Source organism: Ptiloglossa arizonensis, chromosome 6, assembly GCF_051014685.1.
Source record: "Ptiloglossa arizonensis isolate GNS036 chromosome 6, iyPtiAriz1_principal, whole genome shotgun sequence".
NCBI lineage: Eukaryota > Metazoa > Arthropoda > Insecta > Hymenoptera > Colletidae > Ptiloglossa > Ptiloglossa arizonensis.
In genome coordinates this window covers 14,940,047-14,958,174 of record NC_135053.1, presented here as the reverse complement: position 1 = coordinate 14,958,174, position 18,128 = coordinate 14,940,047, and the positions used below count along the sequence as shown (strand labels likewise).

At 41.7% G+C, this 18,128-nt stretch overlaps 3 protein-coding genes across 10 annotated transcripts; 2 read left to right on the top strand and 1 right to left on the bottom strand.

Annotated features, from left to right (window-relative positions):
• Positions 1-632: 632 nt before the first annotated feature.
• LOC143148339 (uncharacterized) lies at positions 633-6,575 on the top strand. Its single transcript, XM_076314610.1, has 3 exons — positions 633-1,533; positions 2,839-3,672; positions 4,007-6,575. Exons 1-3 carry the CDS (start codon positions 1,461-1,463, stop codon positions 4,714-4,716), a joined length of 1,617 nt encoding a protein of 538 aa, XP_076170725.1. The 5' UTR covers positions 633-1,460; the 3' UTR covers positions 4,717-6,575.
• An 85-nt stretch (positions 6,576-6,660) lies between these two features.
• LOC143148335 (uncharacterized) lies at positions 6,661-15,206 on the top strand. 4 transcript variants are annotated; one of them, XM_076314601.1, is made up of 10 exons: positions 6,662-6,809; positions 6,943-7,083; positions 7,144-7,622; positions 7,964-8,460; positions 9,106-9,207; positions 9,270-9,416; positions 9,488-9,875; positions 9,948-10,115; positions 10,184-10,363; positions 10,493-15,206. In XM_076314601.1, exons 4-10 carry the CDS (start codon positions 8,401-8,403, stop codon positions 14,503-14,505), a joined length of 5,058 nt encoding a protein of 1,685 aa, XP_076170716.1. In that variant the 5' UTR covers positions 6,662-6,809; positions 6,943-7,083; positions 7,144-7,622; positions 7,964-8,400; the 3' UTR covers positions 14,506-15,206. The 4 variants fall into 4 exon arrangements, with proteins under 4 accessions (XP_076170714.1, XP_076170713.1, XP_076170716.1 ...); XM_076314600.1 differs by having other exon boundaries at positions 10,184-10,375; XM_076314599.1 differs by having other exon boundaries at positions 6,661-6,809; positions 9,948-10,073; positions 10,184-15,206.
• LOC143148340 (coiled-coil domain-containing protein 102A) lies at positions 14,587-18,109 on the bottom strand. Of its 5 annotated transcripts, none has more exons than XM_076314612.1 (8): positions 17,783-18,108; positions 17,185-17,533; positions 16,797-17,049; positions 16,493-16,718; positions 16,196-16,405; positions 15,858-16,102; positions 15,677-15,757; positions 14,592-15,605 (listed from the first exon to the last, which is right to left on the bottom strand). In XM_076314612.1, exons 1-7 carry the CDS (start codon positions 17,891-17,893, stop codon positions 15,694-15,696), a joined length of 1,458 nt encoding a protein of 485 aa, XP_076170727.1. In that variant the 5' UTR covers positions 17,894-18,108; the 3' UTR covers positions 14,592-15,605; positions 15,677-15,693. The 5 variants fall into 5 exon arrangements, 2 of the variants coding, with proteins under 2 accessions (XP_076170727.1, XP_076170726.1); XM_076314611.1 differs by having other exon boundaries at positions 16,797-17,533; positions 17,783-17,919; positions 18,085-18,101; XR_012992457.1 differs by having other exon boundaries at positions 14,602-14,932; positions 15,410-15,605; positions 16,797-17,533.
• Positions 18,110-18,128: the final 19 nt, after the last annotated feature.

The window sequence follows — 18,128 nt, the reverse complement described above, 5'->3', positions numbered from 1 at the left end:
TATATATCCGTTCCGATCGAGCTGATCGTATCGACATTGCATAGGAATGGAGTGTTCGGTGACCGTACACGTATTGCAGCTACCGATATTTTTCACGGATAAACGAATATCCAACGAATCGTCTTCGAACTATGTTCCTTCGCGCGTTTCCATCCACGTGAAAGAAAAGAAAATCCTAACAGCGTCTTGTTAAGAACACGGACGACCCAGCTCGTAAGAGAGTTCTGAAACAATCGCCCTTGGAAGCCTCCAACGTGCCCTATTCCCCCCAATCGAGCTGTCGTCTAAACTTAATCGTCCGATTTTTACGATACCGTGGATCCACCCGATGGTTAGATATTTTTCTTCGATCGCGTTTGTCTTCGTTAGTTTACGAGCTATCCGACCAATAAAACCAGCCGAACGTGGGCGGACGTGTTCCAAAATGCTAGATATCGATATCTCGGACATGTTGATCGTTTCTAGCGTTGGTAAACACGGACTTCTCTTTGGTGCAGCGTGCAAAACGTTATCCTCTTCCAGTACGAGAATCGGGATTAAAATTCTCCTCGTACGTTCAACGAATTCTCTTTACAGGGTATAAACGTAATTGCGTTAATTCCGTCCGGTTGAAATTCGCGAAGAATACAATCTCTACCGCGGTACAGAGCTACCGAGCGAAACGATCGGTGAACGTGATCGGAGGATCGCTAAATATAAGATTCTCAAAATAATTGGAGGTATTCGATACTTTAACGCCGTATCAATTAGACTCTCGGTAAAAATAGGTAGCGAGTACGGTGTATAAACAACGATCCTCGTTAACGTCGACGCAACAACGTCGTGACTATAATCGAAGCTACGCGAGCGTGTACGCGGCGACGTTCTCCCCGGTCGTCTGTGCGGTCGTCGTTGTCTACGCGAAAATCGAAAAAGCAACACGAACGTGGAACACGGTGGTCGCACACTTCGCCACCACGCAAACACAAGCAGCCGACGACGCGACACACGAGCCAGTCGGGCACCCTTCTGAGCGCGTGCAGCGCGGCGCGCAGCAGCTGAAGAAGAAGAAGAAGAAGACGACGACGAAGACGATGACGAAGTGGCGGCGGAGGGCGAGGGAGGCTGCGCTCCTATATGTAGCCCCGAATCTTAGCCGGAGCAACTATTACGCCCGAAAACCTCGAAGCGGACGCACCCCCTGTGTTCTGCAACAGGTACAGGGCACGGTCGCTTTTCAGAGCGAGACAGAGCCTCCGCTGTACGAACTATTCTTTTTTTTTTCTATTTTTTTCTCTCTCTCACTCTTCCAACACCGCGCGAGACGCTCGGTTTCGTCGGGCGGTACGACGACCAATCTCTGACCCGTTCCTTCTCAGTGATCGTGTGTGACAGTGGAAATAGAACCGAAAAGATCCGAGGTATGATTTGTGTGGTTCGTGGACGAGGTTAGAGAGAAAAGGAATACGAAACGGGCGAAGATGCCGAGAGCTTTCCTGATCACCCATCGCCGATACAACGGTGTCGAGGAGGAGTTCGACGGGTCCGGAAGAGGTACGTTCGATTTCGTAATAATAATTGTCTCCGTGTACGGTCCTACGAGTTATTCCGTGTCAGGGTTTCCATCGATGTTCCCCGCGTCTGGCTACGTGTACATCCGATATTCGAGAGATCGGTCCGCGCCGGTCGTTTCTTCCTTTTTTTCTCTTTTCTTTTTTGTCCTTCGTTTTCAATTTTACACGCAGCAAAGGTTCCGGTACCGCGCGTACGTTCCGTACGGAGTTCGAAGGTCGCCGCGACAGTTCCATTAATGGCAATGCGAGCGCCACCGAAACGTAAACCGCGGTTTCTCGCCCCGCGTCCGCGCGAAACGATGTTTCCGCGCCGCTTGCGTCGATCCCGTCGATCGAAGCACCGTGCCAACCGAGCCACAGAGAATTCGCTGGTCGTTGCTTCGTGATTAAGGTGGTACATCGTGCAGATTTAAGAATAGGAGACGCTAGATGCGTCACGAAGCTCACGCGGCGCATACCGCCGCGATGCCGTCAACCCCTCCAAAGCTTTCGTGCAAACGCGACTTGTACATACACGCGCGTAACTATGTACGTACGTGTACACAGAAACACGGCGGAAAATACGAGGGCCGGACGGAGAAAGAACGATAAGAAGAAGGGAGAGCAAGAGATAGCTACTCTATTTCCGTTCTCCCCAAAAACAGAGCAGCCGGTTTACTCGCGAAGGTGCTTCGCGCATCGCGAAGCGCCTCGATACACGCCTCGGCCGTCGTAAATACGTATCGTTCCTCGAGTGTCTCCGAGAACCGGGCTGGGTTCGTCGTGACGATTGAACGGAGGAACTATTTCCTCGCGACGAGTACCCCGCAAGTCTCACAACCGGCTTTCCACCCTTGTGCAACAACAAAGTCACCTGTTCGCTCGACGTAACGGAACGAAAGCTTCCTACGAGTAAAACAATGTAAAAAGTTCGATCGTTCGAACGACACGGTTAACGATCACACCCCAGACACGGCCCCCGTAGACTATAAATCGCACATAACAAGATCGAAGTATCAATTGAGATTTCCTTCCGAGTTCGATCGCGAGATTCCTCTGGACGTTGGCCAGAAGCTCTCGAACCGTAGGAAGCTTGCTAACGATGATAAACGATTCCGCGTGCCACGATTCGATCTTCTCTGTACGTTTTATCGCGGAAACGCAACACCCGGGCAACGCACGCACGTACAGGCAACGCGGTTCGCTTGATACGACAAATTGCAATTTCGTACGAGACAGGCGGAGGAGAATCGGGGCGTAGAGCGAGCCACGTTCGCGCGTCTAATCGTTTCGATCTCTCGTGTAGATTTCAGCCCGGAGAGAGGTGTGAGACTGGCCGATTACAGCGGGAATCATCCGACGTCCGACGGCGCGAGCGAGTGCGGCAGCGAGACATCCTCGGAGTGTCCCGAGGAGCTGTACAATCTGACCAAACTAGCGGAAGTGAGCCTGGCGGCGGCCGCGGGCACCCTGATCCATCCGAGCAACGTGATTTACCAGCAACCGGCCTCGCCGAGGTGCGCCCAGTTCACCGAGAAGTGCACCAGGATCGTGTCCCCGCGTTCGAAGAAACAGGAGGCGCAGTTCCAGGATCGTCCGCGGTCCCTGGGAGACGAGCAGACATTAGGCGAGAGAACGAGACTGTTCTTCGAGCGGATCGAGAGCGAACGCGAGATCCTGCAGAGTCACGCGGAGAGGAACACGGTACTGGGGATCCACGTGTCCTCGCCGCGTGTCCATCGTCTGCAGGAGGAGCGCAACATCGACGTCTCGGACAACTCGTTGGACAAAACCGAGCTACTGGAACCGGCTGCGTCGATACCGTCGACGATCACCCAGAACCGAAGAACGACCTCGACATCGACGGAGACGTCGAAATCCGAGGACAACGAGGACCACGAGTGCCCCGATTGCGGTAAAAAGTACTCGACGTCCTCGAACCTGGCCAGACACCGTCAAACCCATCGTTCACTGGGCGACAAGAAGGCCAGAAGGTGTCCACACTGCGACAAGGTTTACGTCAGCATGCCCGCGTTCAGTATGCACGTAAGGACGCATAATCAGGGGTGCAAGTGCCATTACTGCGGCAAGTGTTTCTCGAGGCCGTGGCTGCTGCAGGGCCACATACGCACCCACACAGGTGAGAATCCGGGACATAAGAGATTTAACCTCGGAATTGAACTCGCACGTGAAGGGACGTCGACCCCGGGTCAGAGTACAGATGGATATTTGAATTAAACGTAACGTTGGATTAACTCGTGAGACTGTGAAGCTTTAGAGTATAACAGAACGCTTTTCAACTGGGCCACTGATATCGTCGGTCGCGAGTAGCCTCGTCTTCCCCCGTGTTATCTATAAGAAGAGACGCGAAACGTTTCACTATTAATCGGCTTGCTTTCGTTAACGAACGAACGTACGGTAATTAGTTTTTTTTAATAACTCGTGGTAATAATGTTTCTTTTACTTTGTATTAGGCGAGAAGCCGTTCAAGTGTACGATCTGCAACAAAGCGTTCGCCGACAAGTCCAACCTGCGCGCTCACATACAGACCCATTCGAACACCAAACCGCACGTGTGCGGTCGTTGCGGGAAAGCTTTCGCCCTGAAGTCTTATCTATACAAGCACGAGGAGTCGTCTTGTATGCGCGCCCATCATCGATCATCCGCGGAGAAAACGGACGTGAACGATCAAAAAACGACGACGACGACAACGACGACAACGACAACGACACCGTCGTCGTCACCGACGAAATCGTGCGCGGCTCTGTCGTCGTCGTTCAACCGATTGCAAACGACACCGTGCGTCACTGCTTCCCCCACCAGCGTCATAGTTCCTCGTCTAGGGTTGAACCGTGACCAACGGAACGCGTCCTCGGCGTTCTCCGCGATCATCAGACACACCAGAATACCGGACGCTGTATCGCCACCGTCGAAACGTTCCTGCAGAGACAAAACGTCAATCGATGAAAACGAAAGGAAAACGCCCGACGACTCAATCAAGGACTCGGAATGCGTGTCCAGGATGGTCATCAGAACGTCGGTTATATCACCGAACCCGGAGCACCTAAATCGTTTCAACAACGATAACCAAAACTCCTCGAACGGTTTCGATTTCTCCGATCCGACGAGATCATCCGCGTTCTCGAGGCCCACCACGATGACCCTCAATTTGGCGATCGCATAGAGTTTCCAATTTGTCGATGTAACGTGGAATACGAGGTACGCGTCCGTATCGATGGAACGAAACTCACGAGACATCTGTCGGTAAACGGTAACATTATTATCGAATGTAGATAAAACAGAATTAGTTACGTAGTACACCAAAGAGACTACCTTATTCCTACGGATTGTTGAAACGCGCAAAGGAATTCTTATAACCATAACCCGAAATAGGTAAAAAAGTCGAATCATCGTTTCGTAGAGATAACGAGACGTCATTTATTTGCTAGCAACTAGTGTCATTCCTACCGATATCGAGATAAGTCCATCGGGTGTTGCCCGATGGCGCCCTTTACAACGATTAACACCCAATTTTATAGACGAACGTAGAGTCAATTTCGATGACGGGCTCGATAACACGACAAACAAGCACGATCGACAGAGATTACGTGACAAATATTATTCCATACACCTTCCTAATTAGGGACCATATAGCACATAGTCATAGTAACGATAAAATATCGTGGATCATCAATTCCTAGTATCGTGCCTTAAATACCATTCGTATGTAGCTACATTTTTTCTTTTTTTTTTTTTTTAAAGACACCACGTCGTATTAAGGAACGAAAGTAATTTATTAATTTGGAGTGAAATGCAGTGCCTATATATGCGTACTTACCTTAGTATTAATTGCGTCGATCGAATCAAAGTTCTCCAAGCTCTTCCAGGCAGCTACAAATTCCTCGATGCTTAAAGCTGACGTACACCCAATCGTAGATTACCAACCAATATCGGATCGTAAATACTCATATCGTTGAGGAGTAGCGCGAACGAAACTATTTTTACTCTTATTTTTACGCGAGAACATTTTCAAAACTCGCGACACTTCAAACGAAAGTTGCACACTTCTCCGGTTAGTTCGTGTGCCGAACCGGATGTTTGACCACAGTCGTCCGATTCACATTTGGAGGATGTGTTGTATTTGAATCCGCGCAATTTAAATATTCGAATAAGGGTACTGAATAGTTAACTAAGCTTTCTGTCGAAACGGTAGATAAGGATAAATGTAATTTCGGGTGTCGTTATATTTGCTGCAAATGTATGTCTAAGAAGGTAGTTTTATTTTGTAATGCATTAAACGCGTTTCTAAATACGAGAACGCGTATCGTCTGTGATTCGAAATTGCGTAAACAGAATTCGGCTGTCGTACGCAGTTTCGTAGCCCTCTGTTGGCCGTATTGTAGAATATTTAAGAATTTCTTGTTTTCGATCCGTTACCAACCGTTGGTAACGATCCGAGTGTAAACTAGTCCAATCCGTTTTGCTATTCCGAGCGCAAACCAATCGAATACTTCTAAAATATCTACCGAACGCTTTACATTGTATTCTCCATTAACCGTTCCCCGATCTTTTTGTTCGCGATCGATCCAAGAACCTACAAAACGACATGGTTGCGCGAAAATTCGAATAGCAACGGTTATAATAAAGATTTCACGTAGTTTATGAATTTTGTTCACGGTAAAATCGTACATTAGAGAATTGTGTTTGCATTAACCTGAAGCGAGGGCGTACGCGAGTACGCGTGTCCTAGTCACCGATCTAACGCGAAGATCGTACATAAGGATCCCGAGTTGTAATATTACGTTCTATAGTTGTGCGAGTCGCGTATTGTAAATAGCATTCCCTACGTTATATATTAGTTCTTAGAGTGACTCGCATCGTTAGTCCTTTTAATTAGCACAGTTTAATGTATTGTTGTTTTACGTATGTAATGTGCCATTTGTACACCGGAGTGCCTAAGCAAACATTTTACCAATTTTTCTACGAATTGTAAAAGTCTTGTCTATTACAACGAGAAAATATATACATATCGCTACACAAGCATTTCTGCCTACAGTATATTGTTGTGTTCGTTCTTCTTAACAGGACTGCACGAGTGTTCGATAATTAAATCGAATCGAATCGAATCGAGAATCGTGTACGTGAGACGCACGTTCGAGTATCTCTGATTTTGAGCAACTGAAGCTCGAGTCGAACAAATGTTGAAATTCTCGGATCTTCGTCGAATGTACTTAAAAATGAAGATCTATCCCAGTCGCACGCGATTTAAATATATTGGTAAGAATTGCGTATTGGTAGTAATTGCGATACGCTACTTAATATTTCTCTTACGCAAGTAGCCTAAGAGCGTTGCGATCGTAGATGGTAACAAAATTTATAGGAGTGCTTCAAACTTCGACATACTTCGCAGACATTTACCACAACCTTTATCGTTATCGGTACGCTCGAGATCTGCTGGGACAGGTAAAGAGGGTTGCGGCTGGATCTTACGAGTCAAATACTTCATCTTTCGATAAGTGACGAAAATTCAACCGTGACTCGAAAGTACGAGGTATGTAAATTGTAGGTAAACACGTCCCCCGGATAATTGAATATACAAACTTCGTTACAGTAACACTGTTTATATCGACGGAAGGACAATCCAAACAGCCAATTGCGCGGTTTCGCATACCGAGAATGGGGTTCGTACGAAGTTTGAGAAAGAATGGATCTCATATCGGGCTGATCGCGTCAAGAGGAATTATTCTACTTTCGTAACGCTTTAGCAAAATCTCTCCTAAAGGTTTGATCGCGACGCAACTCGCCGTATATCGCTTACGGTTGCGACATACGAATTTACGTATCATAGAGAGACTTCGTTAAAATTCACTTTGCTTTTACTCATCGATCTCATTCTAGAACCGATGAACCATACGATAGTTAATAGCGCCCCGAAGCGGAACAAACAACGACTTGCTGTATTTACCAAACGGATTGGAGTTCATAATTAGGGCAACGAAGGGGGAAACATCTATCTTAGTCAGTCGATGATGGTCACATAAGACGACTTTAGGCGATATCGTTCACGATTAGAAAGATATTTGCGTCTCGGTGAGCAAACTGTGAAACGGTATAGAGAAACCCGATTACTCTTATCCAGATGAATTTTGCTCAAATTGTACTCGTATATACGAATATCACCGTTGAAACGTTACAGATGCTGCTCAAAACGACCAGAAGAACCCCATGTGTGTCTTTCGACAGAAATACCAAACTGCACTTAACCCGCGAATACTTTTATCAAATTTTCGAAATATTCAATGTCCACTAGGAGATCCTCTAATTGTTTCGAGCAATGTATCATCGGTATCGTATTTTTCCAGTACAATAGACCGTACCTCCTTCTTTCTCGAAAAAGCGATTCCATTATTTTTAATTTCCGTTATTTTCAGGTAAGATTATTATCGATCGTTATTTCGGTCGTTTTTCAACTATCTCTACGTTACGAGTTTCATGCAGTGATTCCGTAGGCGTAATTTCGTAAACGCGCATAGACGCGCTCCAGTCCGGTAATGGGATCCGGACATCGCGAGACGACACAAGATAACGTAACACTTACAACAGTAACTTGCAGACGCACTTATATCACGATTTACATACCCGCGGTTCTTAGAATTTCTCTCTATCAAACCGTCCCTCCCCCTTCTTCCACTTTAATCCAAATCCTCGTGCTTCGTGATCTCTTCGCGAGATCGAGCACAAGTAAGCCAAAGAAGAGGAAGACGAAATGAAAAGAGGTGTCTGGTGGGAGAGAACGGTTCAGGCTAGCAGGATTATCATCAAATAAACGCAAACAGTCGCAGAGAAGATCTCGTACCGGGCTCGAGCCATGCGGCTGATCCTTGTCATCTTGGTCCTCTCCTTGGAGACGGTACTCTCGAGGTACTACGTAAGTTGTCATCGATTTCTTCTCGTTACGCTTTTACTTAACTATTCGCGGAGCAAACGTGCTCCAGAACGTTTCCAAACGACACTCGCGCAAACGTGTGTCGTTCGTGTACGTACGGGACCAATTACATGCGCACGTTTTCTAATATTCAAAAATTTCGTTGGAACAATTCTTGCGCGGTTTAATTCCAAACCGCGCCTACATTCGATACCATAAAAAGGATTTCATCGATTCGAACAGATGATAAACCGTCGTTTTATTTGCCCGGCTCCTTTCGACTCGTGTACAAGAAGCTCAATTCGTCAATTTCAAATTAAGAATTTAGCGACTAGAGCTGCTTGAGAGAAAGATTTGAAGATCAAAGTTCGTACGATAAGTCGATAGGAAATAGCTCGGCCCATTCCCAATTCCTCTGTTTCGTGTTTCTCCTTTGTTTCGCTTTTTTTTTTTAAACGTAGTATTATCAACTCGTTTATTTTCATTCGCGAGAAATTGCACGACACTGAACAAAATTGAGAACTGTAACAGTATTTCCGTGAATCGAATTAAATCGGAACTGTACTGTTAATTTTTACTATTAAAATTGTACATTTTATTTTTATAGTTTCTCTATTTATCTTTTCAATTCGAATAATTTATCTGCAGGAGAAGAAACGCTTCGACCGCTCCGTTTACGATGATTCCGAAATACTTATCGTGGATAAACGTTTACCGAAGAAAGAGTGGATATTCATCGATTACGAAACGGTAGTACACACTTCTCGTCGATGGTTGTACAAACGGTACACTATATTTCGAATTTTTTGCAGTACTTCAAAGCGTACAAAGACAGAAACGAAAACGATTGCTACTTAGAGCAACTGAGAGATAATCTCGGCACAAAGGAGCTTTTGGGAAACAGATTACATCGACAAAAAGTACTCTACGCGTCGACCGAAGCTTTGACAAAATTAGAGGTGAAATAGTATCATACGTGACAATAACAACGATGTCTCTACAACACGAATATTTCTTTATTTTTTTACAGGCTTGGCGAATAGCTGGGGGCAGAATAGTTGATTTCTGCGAGGGACGCAACATTATTTTACTACAAAATACCATACCAATATTCGAGCACACGTTGGATCCTTTCTCCAATGTGATTCCGCAAGATGAAAACGATATCGCGAGTAGACGAGTAGCTGACGTAGTTCTAACACCTTTGATAAGTCGAGCTAAAAGACAAATCGTTCTCGAAGAACGAGAAAAGATTAACGAGAGTTTCAAACGAACTCGTACACGACGCCAAACGCACCAACCTCGAGGAAGATTCCGTGGGCAGACGCAATCTCAGTATTTATCTGTCGGTAATAACGAACAAAATGAAGGTAAAGCCGAGGCCGAAGCCACCGAACAATCTTCTCGTGCAGTTGTCAGTATGTATCTCGTCAATTTTCCCGTTAATTTATCGTTCGATTTAACCTATAATAATTTAAATTCGTTCTTAGGTGGAAGTCATGGTATGGGTCAGGCTCAAAGTATGTCGTCGAGTGGTGTTGGTTGCGAAGGTTGCCCTAAATACACTAGCGAGGGTAGTGCTCCGGATAGATACGTCCAACATCCAAGCATCATAGGTACTGGTGCTTTACCCAGAAAAGGAAACGGGATTCTTCCAGGTGGCATTATACCCACAATGGATAGAACATCAAAAGGCAGAATTATTTATGTCTCGATTTTCTTCCAGGAACGTCAACCAGCGGGACTCATACTTTTCCTAAAATCTTCCCTACGATCGAACAAACAGGAGGTAGAATAGTTGACCACGGTACGACCATTCCTGGTACTACAATGGGCACAACTTATCCGAATGGCGTTACACCGGGAGAAAAAGTATATCCAGATACTATTGCACCAGGTGGTCGAGGTATAGTACCAGGTACTGTAACGATAAAAGAAGGCACAACTTATCCAGACGGTCTTATACCGGGTGTGACCCGTTATACGATCAGAGATGGTGTAGTGTACCCAGTCAGTGTATCTGGTACTCCCACAGGAGGTGGTGTAATTTATCCTGGCAGTGTACCTGGCAGTGTACCTGGCAGTGTACCTGGCAGTACAACAACTGGAGGTGGTGTAGTTTATCCTGACAGAGTACCCGGTTCACAAACAGAAGGTGGAGTAACTTATCCTGGTGGTACAACAACTGGAGGTGGTATAGTTTATCCTGACCGTGCACCTGGTACTCCAACGGCAGGTGGAATAATTTATCCTGGCAGTACACCGGGAGGTGGTGTAACATATCCTGGAAGTGTGGCCGGTAGTACGATACCCGGAAGTGGTGCAGTTTATCCTAGCGTTGTACCTGATACTAGAATAACAGGAGGTGAAGTAGCCTATCCAGTGAATCTACCTGGTACTGCAACAACTGGTGGTGGAGTATCTTATCCTAGCAATGTACCTGGTAGAACGTCAACTGGGGGTGGTACAGTTTATCCTAGCAGTCTACCTGAAACATCAGGAGTTGGAGCAGCCTACCCTAGAGGTGGACCTGGTACTACAACAACTAGAGGCGGAGTATCTTATCCAGGCAATGTGCCTGGTAGTACGACTACTGGAGGTGGGACAGTTTATCCTGGAAGTGTACCTGGTACTACAACGACTGGTGGTGGTGTACTTTATCCAGGCAGTGTACCTGGTACTACAACGACTGGTGGTGGTGTACTTTATCCAGGCAGTGTACCTGGTACTACAACGACTGGTGGTGGTGTACTTTATCCAGGCAGTGTACCTGGTACTACAACGACTGGTGGTGGTGTAGTTTATCCAGGCAGTGTGCCTGGCACTACAACGACTGGTGGTGGTGTAGTTTATCCAGGCAGTGTACCTGGTACTACCACGACTAGTGGTGGTGTAGTTTATCCAGGCAGTGTACCTGGTACTACAACGACTGGTGGTGGTGTAGTTTATCCAGGCAGTTTACCTGGTACTACAACGACTGGTGGTGGTGTAGTTTATCCAGGAAGTATACCTGGCACTCAAACACTAGGAAGTGGAGTAATTTATCCTGGTAGTATACCGGGTGCTCCAACACAAGGAGTAGATGCAGTTTACCCTGGTAGTGTACCGGTTACTCCAACACAAGGAGCAGATACAGTTTACCCTGGTAGTGTACTTACAACAACTGGAGGTGGTCTAGTTTATCCCGGTAGTGTACCTAGCACTTCAGGAGGAGTTTATCCTAGCAATGTACTTGGCAGTACGATAACTCGAGGTGGTGTGGTTTATCCCGGTGGTGTACCTGGTACTACAAAAACTGGTGTTGGTGCAATTTATCCTGGCGGTGTACCTGGTACTCTAACGCCAGGAAGTGGAGTAGTTTACCCTGGCAATATACCTGGCAGTACAGTAATTGGAGGTGATGTAGTTTATCGAGAACAAATACCTGGTATTGCAACAACTGGAGGCGGTGGAATTTATTCTCGTACAGATGGACCTTATCCTGGTGGTATTTTACCAGACGGCAGAACAAGAATTCCTTATCCAGAATCAGTAGTACAAAGTGGTTCAAAGGAAAGGGATTCAAAAACATCTGTCGATGCAAAAATGTATCCGGGACAGATTCCTGGAGTTTTGTATCCTAGTATGGTTGTTACAGGTCCTTCACCCAATGGCATTGCAGGTGCAACTACCACAACAGGTGCTGAAAGAACTATTGCTTATCCCAGTGGTATTTCACCACCAGGCAGTCAATTGAGAGAAACTGTACATTATCAAGAAAGACACATGCCAGACTCGACAAGTGGTGGAGATATTACATCAAGAACACCTGGTACAATACCAGCAGGAGTTGGGGCATATCCTGGAGGTATTGTAACAGGAACTCCAGGGCATCTTGTAACAGGTGATCGTATAGGTTATCCTGGAGGTATTTCTACAGGTACTGGTGGTACAGAGTTATATTCGGATGGTACTCTCCAAGGAACTAATGGACGAAACATTGGTCCTAATGTCATTACAACGGGTGTATCTCCTGATGGTGGCACAATGATATCTTATCCTGTAGGGTCTGACAATGCGAATCTTCAGAAACTTGGAAGTGGTCAATCAGGAATAACGTATCCCAATGCTGTACTACAATACCCTGGGGGAGAAAAATATCCAGGCAGCCCTGGCACAGTTCCCTCTGGATATTTAACAGAACAAGGACAATATCCTGGTACATGGCATACTGGACAAAGTCGAACTACTCCAGATATGACAGAAAGACATGTAGCAGCGGAAATTAATAGACAAGGAACTGGACAATATCCAAGTGAAGGACAAAATGTCAGACAACAATATGTAGGATTGCAGTATCCAACCGGAATAGGACTAACAGCAAATAATAGAGAAGCTTCCCAGTATTATCAACAAACCGGTAATTTTCCATCCACAAGCGATGATAACTCTGATTCTCAAGCATCTAGTTCCGTGAAACAAACTGATTCGGGTACACAAGCGAGTGCATCAGCTCAAGGTACATATAGTCAAGGTACAGCTCAATCTCAAATAACGGGTACATACAGTGGCTCTGGAACCTTCTCAGGTCAGGCTGGTAGTAGTGATATTAATAAAAGTTCTCAAGTTGAAATTAACGGTGGTAAAGATGGTGCTACAAGTAATTCTCAAGGGACGGGTGGGTATGGAAAAAGTTTGGCGCAGGTACAATTGGATTCTGAATCCGGTGCTACATCAACGGGTGCACAAAGTAGTGGTTGGAACCATGGTACTAATTCTCAAGTGCAAGCAAGTTCAAAAGGTGGAATGGCAGATGCCCAAGCAAATGGCGAAGGAAGTACTTCGAGTCAAGCTCAAATTGGTTTCCAACCCTATCTTAAAACAGACGAAACTCTTGAAAAACATTCGAAACCTTTTCGCGGAGGTGGGACAGCCTCCGCTCAAAGTGGAACAAATAGAGGTCAATCTCAATCACAACTCGAGGGATCCTTCCAATATGGAATTACTTATACCGGCGCCGCGCAAGCAGGATCAGGATCTGGGGCAGTAGCTTCTAGAAAACCGTTCAATTTTAGCCGCACAGATACCGAGCTATTTAATCCATTTAAACCACAAAATACTCTACAAATTGCAAAAGATAATAAGAGTGAGGTAACAAACATATCCTCAGACACTGATTATGACTATAATCAAGACAATCCTTCACAAGGTTTACAGACAAGTTCGAGTTCCCGTAAAACAATTATTACTAATGCAACGAAAGATAATTCTCAGAATGTGGCTAATAAACAAAATCAGTTTACTGAAAAATCACAAGTAGAAGATACTATGTACGACTACGATGAATACGATGCTGAAGATTATGATACCTCGCAGGCGCCAACTTCAATGAATTCAAAACAATCGAAATCTTATATTATAGAACAAAATAATAGTGATCATCAATCACAAATGATACAAGTTACAACTGGAAATCGATATGATGTTCGTGTAAATCAGGACTCTAACGCACCACAGGCTGGTGATATGCTCCAAAGTGGACAGTCATTACCAGGATATACAATTCCACCTGGTTTCCGTGGCAGAGTAACATCTGTAGCAGGTGATGAAACTATTGCTCACGGTGACGGAAAATCTCAATCTCAAACAGTCTCTTTAACTCCTACAGACCCAAATACTACTCATCAGAATAAATCACCAATCACAGAAATCAGATCACTTAAAACCAATCATGAGAGATTAGCCGATGATCATATTTTATTTCAAAATAAACATCAAAAACATAACTTTCCTCGAGTTCAAAATCAACTAACATCAGTGGAATACTCCAAGCCTACTACAAAAGGGCCAATAAAACCAAGTTATTATACAGTAACAAACAGCTTTGCTGGTAAAATGGACGGTAGTAGAAATTCACCAAGAAAGTATGAACATCGCTATTATACTAAAAGTTCTACTTGTGGATATTTCACATTCTCGTGTAATGTTGTGTATGGTTCTAATGGTAGGACAAAAATCTGCAAACCTAAAATGCCAACAAATCCTGATGGTACACCTTTGAAATGTTAACCGGATGTTATTAATTCTAGAATTTCACATTGCTTAGAAAATCTTTCCTTTTCATTTTATTTTCATACATTACTCCATATTTTACTAACATTATAGATATTTTTTATTACAATTTAGACTATTCTTCTTTTTATCTTTTGCTTTAATTACAAACACAAATATTTATGATCGTTCATATACTTTATGAATATACGTCATACTCCTATTGTCTCTTACATACATACATAGTATATATCATTTTTGAGGTAATTGTACTGAATGTAGATTATCATCAATTTAATAATGCTACATCAGCTACTAGTATTTATCCATAAATACTCTATCAATAAAACACATATACAAATAAAAATTTCTGCTTTCTATTCTCCTTCAATTGTAAGTTGCATTGTGTGGTAAATATTTATATTGAATATTTTCATTAAATTTGCTACAAAAAAATGCAAATTTAAATAATAGTTCTTCTACTTAAAATCAGTATAATAATTACTACATAACATAGATACACGCACGAATGTTTTTCTTATTTTATATATATTTCTGACAACGTGGAATTGTAATTATAAATATCAGGTATCATAGATGGTACAGATCATCACTCATTTTCCAACTTCACCAGTCTTTAGGTAAGAGGCAAAATTTATAATTACATATATGATTTACGTATATACAGTGTTTATATACATGCAATAAAAATATTTTAAAAATAATATATTGGAATGTGAATTTTTTACAAATGTGGACATACAGAAAATACTACAAAAGTAAAAGAAAGAGTACACAAAGGTAAGTATATACAGTAAAATAAAAGACAAATAAATGATACAAATCTAGAAAAATATTCTAATAATTTTAAACAATAATACAATACTGAAGTAGGCAGTGATTTTTCATTACTCAAGCTCACCTGTCAAATAAATTAATCTTGCCTATACCCTTATTCTCATTTATACAATTAAAAAGTATTACTAAACCGACTGGCATATATATTTTAGAAAATTCTGGAAAAAATGCTTTTTACATTCCAAACTTCACATTCATCTCTTAAATCAAATACAATATTATTGAAATAAGTGAATACTAGGCTTGTTGAAATTCATACCCTGAAACAATATTTATATAGTATTATTTTAATTTTTAAATGACTATGTATAATGGGAATACAGAAACTTACTCTTCGTTAATTTTCCATCACTCTTTGTACTTTTCTTCAATATTTTCTCCTATTCCTACGTCTACTGTGTAGGAATCAGTACTGATAACAAATTAATTGTCAGTAAGTGTTCTACAATCTAACTAGAAAAATGTAGATGAATAATATTATAAAAATATTAATCAGTATTATTGTTATTTACCTATTTCGAAAGTGCTCCAATTGTACATTAGCAGATTCTAATTGCTCTAAAAGATCTTCATTTGCCCGTTGCAATTTACGAACACTATTAGCTGAAGCATCTACTTCATCCTGAGCTGCAGCTAATTCTTTCTTTAATTCTTCTACTCTTGATCTTACTCTCTTTACTTCTGTTTCATATTGCTCTGATCTTCTCATTGCATGTGAAAGTTCTGTTGTTTTCTCCTCCAAAGACTTTTTTAATATCTGACAATTTTTAAATTTTATTAATAAATATCAAGGTACAATACGGTTATATTATATTTAAATAACAATCAGACGTCGGTTCACAATACAAACCGTATTTCTAACTAAAAGTTCTTGTTGCAACTGTCTTGTATCACTATCAGATGTAGAAACTGGACGCGATCGTCGGGATTCTATTCTCTCTTGTAAATCATGTAATTCATTACGTAGTTGTTTATTTTCTCGTTCTAACGATATTTTTTCTGTTTCTAAACGTTCTCGTTTTCCCCATTCCGCAGCATTTTCAGCTTGTAGCTTCTCCAACTAAAAGTATATAATTAGCAATAAATAAAAATGTAATAATGCTTTAAATATTTATTATTATTATTTTTATACATCAATAAAACTTACTTCAGTTCTAAGCTCAGACAAACGACGATGCATGCCTTCTCTGCTTGAAGCTTCATCAATTATATTAGCTTGTACATCACTAAGCTCAATTTGAAACCGATCTTTTAATATCAATAGTTCCCTCATAGCTTGAGCTTTATTTTCTTCCAATTCCTCGCATTGTTTTCTTAATTGTATTATTTCTGACTTTAACTTCTCTATACCACGATGTAAAGAATTTTTCTCTCTAATAAAAAGATATAAAATTAATTTAATAAATATTAGTTATAAATAAAAATAAAAAAATGTCATTTTATATTCTTACTCTCTTTCCGTAGAAATAGTTTTTGTTGCTTCATCTAATTTATGTTGAAGCACTAATATTTTTTGTGTAGAGGATTCATCATTACATGTTTGTAATGATGACTGATGCTTCTCTACATTATCTTCTATAGAACTAGCATCTGTAACTAATCTTGCAATATCTTTATCCAATGAATTAATAGAACTCTCTTTATATAATTCTACAGCATGCTTTGGCACTGCCCCTTGTAACACATACTCTTCAATATCTCTATCTGGTAAAATATTATGACTTCCTAAGCATACACTAGATTCCTCAAATGAAGCTTTACATGTGAGTAAATCCTTTTGAGAATTTACACTTTCACTCTGTTCTACATTATTGTAAAATTTTAAAAGTTCATCTATACCTAGTGTATTTCTTAATTGTGGATCTGATTCTAAGACAGTAAAAATTTGTTGGTCAAATTGTCCAGCATGCTTCAACAATATCATATGTACTTTTTCCATTTCCTTTTTTAATTGTTCATTTTGTAATTCAAGTTCCTGACACTCATGTTTATAACTGTTTGCATCCTTTACAGCAATTTCCAACTTTCCTCTAAGTATTTTTGCCTCTTCTCTTGCCATATTTCTCTCATTGCGTACTTTATTCCATTTTTCTCGCCAATTAGCAGTACAATCTGACCACCACCTCATTGTTTTTTCCATTTGAGCTACTCGTGCTCTTGCTTCTTCAAGTTTTCTTTGTCGTAGAGCCTAAAAATATTATTCTTATAAATGAATTAAAGCTATGACAATATGTTACAATATATTGACTATTATTTTAGTATTAATGATGTGTTAAAATGAATTTACATTATCATTTAATTGGCAGTATGAGAAGAAGTTAAAGAGTTAAAAAGATAGTTTTAAAACATTATATGTATAAAGTGTAATTTTGTCTGTATATAAACTAACATGAAACAAATAATTCAATAATAAAAATAAAGAATAATAAACAATGACCTCTTTGGTTTCCCAATCACTATCCACATAACGTGATGAGGATGGTACACTAACATCGTGTTCCCTCATATATCGTCGGGAAGACGTTCCACTAGCTGTTGACTGTGCCATAGTAAATGAAAACGTAACCTATAATGCTGTTTTTTATGTAAAAACTACGTCTTAATCTCTTTTGAATTATAAGATCACTTTGTAAATTTATAGGTAATTTGTTTCCAATATCTTATTTATACTATTATTTATATCATATTCAAAATAATTTCAATTTAAATACAGTTTCTATATAATTTTAATCTTCATACATCACATATATTCATCTGGTGCTGCATTCGTATTATCTATATAT